General features: G+C 41.0%; 1 protein-coding gene across 1 annotated transcript in view; it reads left to right on the top strand.

The window, feature by feature from the left end:
• Nucleotides 1–11,651, top strand: part of LOC119413588 (protein crumbs homolog 1) — a 93,681-nt gene that overhangs the window by 16,158 nt on the left and 65,872 nt on the right. The window contains exons 2-3 of the mRNA XM_037680646.1: nucleotides 3,041–3,736; nucleotides 8,090–8,285. Coding sequence (XP_037536574.1) covers nucleotides 3,041–3,736; nucleotides 8,090–8,285 — 892 coding nt within the window. The remainder of the gene's footprint in view (nucleotides 1–3,040; nucleotides 3,737–8,089; nucleotides 8,286–11,651) is intronic.

The raw sequence follows: 11,651 nt of genomic DNA, 5'->3' as shown, positions 1-11,651 counted from the left end.
TTTATAAAGTCCAAACATCTGATAGAAGACTCTACAAGTGTTTGTGTTTTAGAAATACATATATATATATATATATATATAATCATGTGCATTCTACCTTATGTTACTACCTTGAAATACTTATTCATTCAAATTCATGCTGCTGCATCATTATATTCTACCATGTTGTTGTTCAATTTCTCTCTTTGGAACACTGTAAATATTATAAATACTTTTGCACTTTTTGGTACTTTTTTGTGTACCATTATTGCATGCTTTTATTATTTCTTGTAGGTTTGTTCTTTGATTTTTTAGCAAGTCAAATCGATTCTTCTCATCCTGAGCATTTCATTGTACTGTTAACCCTGTGTTGCCTTGCATATGACAAATAAACACAACTTGAACCTAAACATCCACACTAATCTTGTTCCTCTTATCACTGAATGAGTAAGAATAGAAAGTTCCTTGTTTATAAAGTCCAAACATCTGATAGAAGACTCTACAAGTGTTTGTGTGCTTGAATGACAAACACATTTGAAAGTTTTATGTAGCCTCACTGACAATAAAACTGTACGTCATAAGTGCAGATCTGTTACCTTATTGTGAAGCACATCAACAAAAAATGTGTCACTTAAAATCTTTTAAATGCCATTTGGTAATTTTGAGGAAATTACCTTTACCTTTGCCACTTATACTTGAAAAGTTAGACTTTAATTCACAGGAAGTTTCTGTAAATCAGATTTAGTTGTTTTTAAAATTACTAGAGAAACAAAATAGAAAAAGTACCATACATTTAAATTTTCACTTGTTTTTCAAATCTGTCTTTGTCATTTAAGTCAAATACGTAGACATTCAAACCCACAATACTGTCTTGGTCAAAAGCTTGGTCCTGTATTTGAAACTAAATAATACGACATGGAATGTATTCACAGACTTGTTCATTATTTCCAATCCTAGAGCTCAATCCAGAATAGTTTGCTTTGATACTACTTTGGTAGATCTACTTGGCACAATGCAGATAAAATTAGCAAAAAACATTTAAAAAAGACCATATCAATGGGATTTTGGTGAGACGCAAGAAACAGCTCCTTTTGGAGCTCTGTAGCTCAGCCATACTTATAGTAAAAATACCGTTGAAGGTTTAAACAGATCACAGAATGTTAGACTCTAGTATTAAAGTAAGTATAAAAGTATAAAGTATATAAGTATTAAATATCTATTAAATAATGAGATATGCTTAAGATACTATGTTATATTTGTATCCACATTTTTGTAGTATATATTTTTCAGAGTTCACCAAGTCTGTTTTGCTCCATTGCTCTGTATCATTTAACGACACCTGGTCCATGTAATCCACTTTAAATGATCATTTCTTTATGAAACCTGTCCTGAATGAATCTGGGCTTTTTGCCATGTGACATTATGTCAGTGATACATATTATTACTCCAAACTGAACTCATGCAACTATTTGTTGAAGCATGAATTATTTTGTTATTTGTTTCATAACCATATGTATTAATTTGAACAACTCCAACTGCAGCAGTTCTTAGCTCTGCTGAAAGCTCCACATTTCCTCCCGCTGTACCTGGATAGTCCTGCAGCCCTGAGGGACTCCTCCAGAGCAGCAGCACCTGACTCTCCTCCTCTGTCCACCTCATCACTGCCTCATACTCTGTGTTGTGATTTAACAGGAAGTGTTTTACAAGGTTTGTTGTGTTGCTACAGCTCTTTACAGATTTTCCACAAACCTCACAAACCACTTCTTGTCTGTTTCTGGAGCTGAAATAACTCCACACACGCCTCTGTTAAACTCCACCGCTGTGTCTACAGACTGAGAGACTGACGAGCCGCGTGCCGCTCCGCTGAAACGCATTTACTCAGGTGGAAGAAAAAGTAGTTCCCTCCAACCGCATATCATTTAGACAAGATCTCAATAGTTTAGTTACTTTCCACCGTCTTCCTGTTAATGATATGCATTACCTGAAATGACTGAAGTATCAAAAGTATCGATAGTTTGATTTAAACATGGATTCTAGAGCAAAACGCTCTGGTATTGATAGTATCGATATTTTAGCATTGATCCGCACATCACTACTGTGAGACACCAAGAGCTGTTTGATCCTCTCAGAGTTAAAAACTTCAGTGAAATGTCAAAAAAAGTTCAATCTGGTCCTCTGGACATTAAAAAAAAAACAAAACAAAAAAAACAAAGCAAATCAACAAAAAAATGTAGAAACGTTTCGTCTCTCATCCGAGAGACTTCCTCAGTCTGAGGTGCTGTATTCAGCTCAGTCTCTTAAATAGCACCTTCTCAGAGTGGATCAACCAGTTTGCTGCTGACAACCAGAACCAGCTGATCACATGCTCAAGAAGGACCATCAGCCTAACAATGGATCATTAGCACCTGATGGCTGTTTACTGTTCACAGAGGGCTGAGTGATACTAGCAATAACAGCATTGTAAGAGGGGGACAGTTGAACACGGAGGCTCCACCCCTGTTTAATGATGGATGGATTCTTTTCACAAAGATGGCCTCCTTTACTCCTCTCTCATCCTCTTTTATTTCTCCTACAACCCTTTTGTGTACATATACATTTTTGAACCAGTGCGGCTTTACTTCCATAGCTTTTATGTTTTTTTGCTCAAATCCTCTTAAAATGTAAAGTGCACACACCAGAGCTTTCACAGATTGTTTCATTTTAGTTCACAATGGTCCTATTAAAACTACAACCCCTTTCTTCTTCTCATGATTCAAGGATTTTAAAGATGTGAGCTTCAACATGGTGACTGTTTGTATGAGGACTTTTGTTTGTTTGTTTTGTCTGGTTAAAATGGTGAACCTTAATGGACCACAGGCAACAACTTTACATGCTTTTATTTTTTGTTCTCTTTACACATCATTAGAAGGCATTTTAGTAATATTTTCAAAAGTAGAGCCATAGCCATCCTTCAGAATTTATTAAGAAAGTTCCTAGATTTGTATCTTGTATCTACTTTCTTTAATTTCACAATTTGAAATATTTTTCTGAAAATAATTTCATTTCATTTTCACCCCTTTAGGCCTATTGTGCACGGCGGCAGCAGACAAGTGCTTATCATCTCCCTGCAACAATGGTGGAACATGCCACGACATTCAGGGTGGCTATGTGTGTTTGTGCCCCAAAGGACCCATGTGGTACATGGGCAAACGTTGTGACGAGCTGTTTGATGCCTGTGTCTTTGCTACTTGCACCAACTGTACCAGCGTGCCCGGGACAGACCAGTTCACCTGCCACTGCCCGGATGGCTTCACAGGAATCAAATGTGACCAGGATGTAGACGAATGCCAGAGCAACCCCTGCAGCGGTGTCAGGTCCTTCTGTGTCAATAGAGTCAATGGATATTCCTGCCACTGTCCTATTGGACTGGGAGGGGAGGACTGCCAAGATAACGTGACCACTTGCTTAGTGGAAACATGTCAGAACGGTGGCACCTGTATGGATGTCCCTGATACAGGGCACCAGTGTGACTGTGTCGCTGGGTACCGGGGTAAAAACTGTGAGGAGAATATGGACGAGTGCCAGTCTGATCCCTGTCAGAATGGAGCCATCTGTAAGGACGGAGTCAACAGCTACCAGTGTTTCTGCGTGCCTGGATTTCAGGGTTACCACTGTGACTTGGACATCAACGAGTGTGCTTCTCAACCCTGTCAAAACAACGGCACGTGTCTCGACGAGGTGGACCACTACTTGTGTGATTGCGCTCCAGGTTTTAAAGGTAATGTGGTGTTTGAAGGAAGTTTGAAGTCTGGCTGAATAGAGTGATGGTTTTAAATCAGAGACTGGCAACAAGCTGAAAATTTGTGGTTTGCTCAGTCAAATTTCCATTAATGACCTCAACATAAGAAACAAATACAACAAATATTCCTACACTCATCCTAAAACGAAACTGATTTACAGGACTGGTCATAAAATGTATCTATGCTTGGTCTCTTCAGCTCAGGGTTGGGCCACACTTTGTCCAAAGTGACACATACAGAAGCGTGACTAATGAAGTGAGCTGTACCATCTGGTTAAACTCAAGTCTGCCAAGTATACATTTTATAATTATCTACAAATGAGTTTTTCATTAACAGTAAATAGTTGATATTTCAGGTGAACAATAATAATCTGAACCAGTCATATTGAGAATTTAAGCTGTATTTATACTCAAAATAATAATTAATAATCATGAGAAAAATCATTAATGTTAAGAGACTCCCCTGTTAGCATGCACAACTGAGACTGCGTCCACTCGCCTTCAAAATAAAATGCACTGGAAATGCCAGTTTCAGAATAAAATTTGAAACATTGGGTTTCCTTGCAAAATGACTTCTATTTCATTTTCATTTTTTTCATTGATCTCCAGCGGGACACACGTGGCCTGCAGTAGCAAGTACCAAGAAACACTGGACTTTGGTGGTACATGTGCCAGCATTTTAGTTTATATTTGAAATCCTAAACCACTGGTGATAAAACTGCACCTATTAAAACCATTTTTGTCTCCTCACAGTTGTGTTTGATTTAAAATCCCCCGTTCTGTTAACCTGTAAGTTCTGCTTCTGGACTGCAGAAGGAAAGAGAAAGAAGAACATCTGGCTGCCAAGACTCCGTGTTGATTTCTCTGAAACGACTGCAGCACAGTGCGGCTCACGCCTTTCTATGGAAAGTCAGGCTTTAGCTGTCAGTTACATAATCTTAGCTGCCAAAGGAGATTTAGCTTCTTTACAGATAAAATGAAATTGCATAGTATTTATTTTAAAGACCAGTTCTGCAGCAGACAAGATATTTCTTTAAAAACTATATTTTCAGCTACAGAAATTGAACTGTGATTTTAAATCAGATTGGGCACCAATTTTTTTCAATTCAATTTCCATTCAGTTTATGTATATAACTCCAAATCAAAACAGAAGTTGTCTCAGGGCACTGAACAGAAACATTATCAGAACATTATAACATTATAAAAGCCGATTAGTAAAAGTTATCCATCTAAGGAAGCAGCACATTGTGTTGAACCTTCACTTCGTTGCAGTCTCCCATCCTGAGCGAGCACAAAGGAGACAGTGGAAAGGAAAACTCTTTTAACAGGAAGAAACCTCCAGCAGAACCAGGCTCAGGACAAGAGACCATCTGCTTTGATCAGCTGGGTTTGAGAGGACAGGAAGGAGAGACAGACACAGAATGGCAGGTCCAGGTGAACTTTCTATAGGAGGAAAGACAAAAAACGTTAAGATAGAAATAATTACAAATACAAACAGGAAGTGAAGAGCAAGAAGAGAGCATCAGAGAGAGGACATGTGGTCAGTTTGTCCTCCAGCAGTCTAAGCCTATAGCAGCATGACTAAGGGACAGCTCAGGAAACCCAAGCCGACCCTAACTATAGGATTTATCATAAAGACTGAAGCCTAATTTTAAAAGTAGACAAGGTGTCAGCCTCATGGACAGAAACTGTAAGTTTTGGAACTGGAAGATTTATTGTTCAGCTATTAGTTTACCACATTTGGATTGGTTTCACCATAAAGTTAAAACTTACATCTCAACTGTTAACATTTATTTATGCTCACTTGTCCCAAACAGTTTAGCAACTTTCCAGATAGCATTAGTGAGCTGGACTCTTGAGCATTTTTGGGACCTTAATAGTGAAACGCCTACAGTTAGTAGGTGCGTCTGCTGTTTGCCTAGAATCTCTAATAAATGATCTAAAAAAGTAAAGTCAGGTCCTCTGGACGTTCAAACAACAACAACAAAAAATGTAGAAACGTTTCTTCTCTCATCCAAGAGACTTCCTCAGTCTGAGGAGCTGTATTCAGCTCAGTCTCTTAAATAGCACCTTCTCAGAGTGGATCAACCAGTTTTGCTGCTGACAACCAAAACCAGCTGATCACATGCTCAAGAAGGACCATCAGCCTAACAATGGATCATTAGCACCTGATGGCTGTTTACTGTTCACAGAGGGCTGAGTGATACTAGCAATCACAGCATTGTAAGAGGGGGACAGTTGAACCCGGAGGCTCCACCCCTGTTTAATGATGGACGATTTCTTTTCACAAAGATGGCCTCCTTTACTCCTCTCTCAAACCATCGTTCCTCTCTGTCATGGATGTGAACATCTTCATCTCTGAAAGAGTGACCTCTGACCTGGAGATGAGTGTAGACCGCAGAGTCCTGGCCTGATGATGTTGATCTTCTGTGCTGGGCCATCCTTTTGGCTGTCAGCGGGCACCGGGCAAGCAAGATCCTTCAGAAGGCACAGACCCAGCTGCTGAATGAACGGGTGAGACAGACCAATTTTACTATTGAGACCTTGAAGGCCAAAGAAGAGCACATTAAACAGAGACTAACAACGTGTCTAGATCAGACCACACTTCAGCAAGTGTTGGACTGTACAGATCAGGTACGCTTAGCACAGCATGTCAAGTCCAAGACTCGACAACAAAACAAGTTTAACTTACTAATAACTCATCAACACCATCACTATTCCAATAACAACACATTCAGTGTAGGACAACACTCCAGTAGTCAATTACATGCCAGGGAGACAGAAAAGTGGGTGAAGAATTTATCTGACAGACAGCTCACCCAGCCGGAGACAGAGATTCTTGCCAGGGGACTGAACTTTGCGGTTGCACCAAGGACAATTCCTCTGGTGGAGATGATCACAGCTACTGAGTCAGCCATCCGCAACAACAAAATTAAAGAGGCTGAAGCAGAACAGTTCAGAATCAAAGTTTCATCCTGCCTCAGCAATGCCAAACCACCACCTTCCAACATCAGTAGAGAGGAGAGGGATGCACTCACCACTCTTAGCAAGGACAAAAACATCATCATTCTCCCAGCAGACAAAGGAAGGTGCACAGTGATTTTGAACCAGAAAGACTATCATGAGAAAGTTATGACACTCCTTAGTGACTTAACCACTTATGAACCTCTGAAAAGAGATCCAGGAAGTGGTTACAAGAAGAAATTGATAGATTTCCTGAAAATTTTGGAGCAGGACAAGGCTATTGACCGTTTTCTGTACCACAGACTGTACCCAGGGGAGGCCACACCTAGTCTGTATGGTTTACCTAAAATCCACAAACAAGGTGTACCTTTAAGACCAATTGTTAGCATGATTAACTCTGTCACTTACAATGTTTCCAAATATCTGGCGTCTGTACTCATCCCTTTAGTTGGCAGCTCAGAACACCACATACAGAACACCATGGACTTTGTGGACAAGGTGAGGGATGTCATCATGGAGACTGATGAAACAATGGTCTCTTTTGATGTCACATCACTCTGTACGTGCATTCTGTTGATGATGCAGTAGAGGTGGTCAGTTTAAGATTAAAATCAGACACCACTCTGAGCAGCAGGACCACGCTTTCCACAGAACAACTGTGTCAACTCTTGAAACTGTGCCTGCAGTCAACCTACTTCACATATGGGGAGCAATATTATAGGCAGAAACATGGGTGTGCTATGGGGTCTCCAGTTTCTCCTACTGTTGCCAACCTGTACATGGAGGAGGTAGAAAAGAGAGCCTTGACGTCCTTTTCAGGAACACCACCAAGTCATTGGTTCAGGTATGTTGACGACACCTGGGTTAAAATTAAATCTCAGGAAGTCCAACATTTTACTGACCACATCAACTCTGTGGATAAATACATCAAGTTCACACGAGAAGATGTAAAAAATGGCAGGTTGACTGTATGAATCCAGGAGGGGAAATTTGAGGTTTAATTTGAGTTTAGCTAGCATTTTGATACTTTTTTACTTTCATCAAGCCTTTTTTTAGCTTTTAGCTAGCGGTCTGCTGTTTTATATTAAACTAAATTTTAGCTTCATTTGGTAAATTTCAGGAAACTCATTCAGCACACAGAATGAATCCTGCATCACGTTTGTAGTATTTTTTTTAAATTTTTTTACTTTCATCAAACGTTAATGACAAGCTTATCATACATGCATCCTGCAGAATCATCATCTATCAAAGTGTCAGAAGATCATAACAGTGTGATATGGATCAGGATTTAGAGAGAGTGTTGTATTATTTAGTGTCTTGCCTATTCAGTGCCTGGAACAACGGCCATCTTTTCTTTTTCCCTGGCAGGGATAAACTGTGAGGTGGAAATCAATGAGTGTGAGGTCCACCCCTGTCAGAATGGTGCCACCTGTAGAGACCACATCGCCACGTACTCATGTGACTGCATCAATGGCTTCCAGGGCCGAGACTGCGAGGTCAACATCGATGAATGTGCCAGTTTGCCCTGTCTAAACAAAGGAAAGTGCATAGATGGAGTCAATAGGTAAGATTACACCCCGCACCACACACACACAAAAAAAAAGTTGGAAATTTTCTTCAAAACTTAACTCCTGCCAGTAATACCCAACCATAAACCCAAATCCAAACTATATAAAGTTGCTGTTTTGCTTTGGGCTGTTATCTTCTTCAGTGGTTACCACGGCCAGGAAACTCATATGAAAGATATGACACTTATTTTACATCGTTGCCCCTCCTATCACAACCTGGGCTTGAACCTGCAGCCTCATGATTACAACTCTGGCACTGCAGCCCATAAATTTATGCAAAGTACTAAATACAAATATTACACATGAACTAGCAAAATAATTCAACTCAGTCTTGTTGAGCATGGACTTTTTTCAGTCTTGTTAAAAGTCTTGAGTCTTGAGTTAAAGCAGAGATGTTTTTATGTATCTGTAGATATCTGCTTTTACCCTCTGAGCAGAAACCATGAACACATGAGCCAACGACAATGTCCAGCTCTCAAAATAAACATGTATTTAAAATAAACTTATACAACTGCATATTTGTGAAACATCCATCCATCCATCCATTTTCTTTACCCGCTTAATCCATTTTGGGTCACGGGGGTCGCCGGTGCCCATGTCCAGCAATCACTGTGCGAGGGGCGGGGTACACCCTGGACGGGTCGCAAGTCCATCACAGGGACACATAGAGACAAACGAGACAAACAAACATTCACTCTCTGACTCACACCTAGGGACAATTTAGAGTTACCAATCAGCCTAACATGCATGTTTTTGGTCTGTGGGAGGAAACCGGAGTACCCGGAGAAAACCCACACATGCACGGAGAGAACATGCAAACTCCACCCAGAAAGGCCCCTGGACCGGGGTTTGAACCAGGGACCTGCTTGCTGAGAGGCAGCAGCTCTACCAGTTGCGCCACCGTGCTGCCCATTTGTGAAATATATTGGATTGAATTTTCTTGGCTTTGATTTGTACTCATGCAAGTTGAAACCTTTCCTGAGCTTAGGTTTATCAGGATCTAATTGAAATGAATTTATTTGGATTGAGCTTTCGTGCACAGACAAACATTCTGCTGGTAGAATGTAATGATCAAATACAACAATGCTCAGCTGACTGGAGTGTAAATAGACCAAGTAAATAAGCAAGAACTGATGATGAAAATTAGCAGCTGTTGAGATGAGTCAAAAAGGGAGCAGGTGTAGCTGAGTGTGGCTGGCAGACAGGAAATGTACTGAGGGAGTGGTGGCTAGTGGCAAAGAGGAAACACAAACAACACAATTCACCCCCAGAACCACAAAGCATAAAAATGTATCAATTCATCCATCCATTATCTTCTGCTTATTCCAAAGTCAGGTCACAGGGGCAGCAGCTTGAGCAGGGAGCTCCAGACATCTCTCTCCACAGCCTCTTCCAGCTCTTCTGGGAGGATTCCAAGGTGTTCCCAGACCAACCGAGACACATAGTCTCTCCAGCGTGTCCTGGGTCTTCCCCGGGGTCTCCTCCCTGTTGGACATGCCTGAAGCACCTCCCTAGGGAGGCGCCCAGGGAGCATCCTTACCAGATGCCCGAACCACCTCAACTGGCTCCTCTAGACATGGAGGAGAAGCGGTTCTACTCTGAGTCTCTCCTGATAACTGAACTTCTCACCCTGTTTCTAAGCAAGAGTCCAGCTACCCTGCGAAAGAAATTCATTTCAACTGCCTGTATCTACGATCTCATTCTTTCGGTCACTACCCAGAGCTCATGACCATAGATGAGGGTAGGAACGTAGACCGACCGGTAAACAGAGAGCTTGGCCTTACATCTCAGCTCCCTCTTCACCACAACAGACTGGTACAGAGTCTGCAATACTACAGATTAGAGGATGACACGGGAGTGAATTTTCACTTCTGTCCTGTCCTGTCCCACTCCTGTCCTGCTCCTGTTTTTCATTTAATTTTTAGGAAATACATTGAATTTGATTTGATCTTCTACCCATTCCTGTTTAAATTACTTTGTGTTGTACAGTTTTATTTCAAAAGATATGTCAACAGGAACAGTTCATCTGTGGTGAAATAGAGACATTTATTGATTAATCCAAAGAAAAACCTTCACTAAATATCATAAAACAATAATCCATGGCCTGTAGTCCATATAATTTTTCTATGGAGGATCAGCTGCTGAGTCTGTTTCTGGCTCTTTTGAAGGTCAGTTCCAGTAAAAACAAAAAATCTAAACCAGTCCATGGGTCACACCATGTCTACCTTACATGAAAGAACCCAAACATAACAAGTTGCATTTTACTAATTTATTGAGCTATTGTTTCCTTTAAACAGTGACATCACTGTCATGTTTTAAATTGTTTAAACAAAAAAATAAAAAAAATGTACCAAGCAGAGAACTCAACAAATAAAAATGTTTAAAGGCATTATTATACATTGGACGACGTCCTCCAGAAGTTCAGTGTATGTGGTCGAGGTAACGAGCTCGTTTGGGTGAAGCATGATGTCGTGCATCTTCCCAGACTTCAGAGCATCATTTACAGACTGGACCATTGCAGGTCTGGTGTTCCACCTCATCTCTCCACAGCTTCAGTGACCGGTCCAGCACCTTGTGTAACCTAAAAGTGAAAGAAGACAGTGCACGAGTCAAAATAGGGTTACAGTGACTACAAATTACAATCTGTTGGTCTTTTGGAATTTTTTTTTATTTTTTATTATCACTCCATACCTCCCCCACTTCCCTGCTTGCATTATTTTGCCCTGTGAACCCTTAAAAAGCCTCTTTTTTCTGCATACCTCTCAATTGGAAGGATCAGCTGGTCTCTCAACAAAATTGATCAATTCTCCCGACAGGAGTCAGGGTAAGGAGGACCCTCTTACCTCGACGGAAACAAATTGGATTCATGATGACAACTAGATTCTACTGTTTGGGTTAGTGAAATCTTGGATTGTCTACAAATTTGTGTGGATGTGTCGAAGCTCGACAATGCTCAGAATGAATTTGGAGAGCTGCAACAGGGAGCTGGAGCAGCTGTTATCAGGACTGTGATCTCCCTGGCAGCACTCGTGAACGGTGGGAATAATCTTGGAGAAGCTGTGAGCTTGACTTTTGGAGTAAAGGATCAATTCGGCTGTTTTGGAGTTTCCCTCAAAGAATATGTACCAGCGAGACTTTAAAGGCAGAAACAACAATTCATGAGTTCTGCCTGACCCAAACTGTGGCCTTGATGCCGGACTTATCTCAACTCCTCCTGGAATGTTTTGAAAACAACAAAGATGCTTTGACTGTTTCCTCACCCCTCCCTTCCCCAAGGCCGTGGACAGAACCTCAACTGAGCTGAAGATGAATGTCACCTCTTATCTGGACAATGACTGGGGGGGGGGGGGGGGGGGGGGGGG

The sequence above is a fragment of the Nematolebias whitei genome, chromosome 8 (genome assembly GCF_014905685.2).
Source record: "Nematolebias whitei isolate Nwh7 chromosome 8, NemWhi1, whole genome shotgun sequence".
Classification (NCBI taxonomy): domain Eukaryota; kingdom Metazoa; phylum Chordata; class Actinopteri; order Cyprinodontiformes; family Rivulidae; genus Nematolebias; species Nematolebias whitei.
This window is presented reverse-complemented; position numbering and strand designations above follow the sequence as displayed.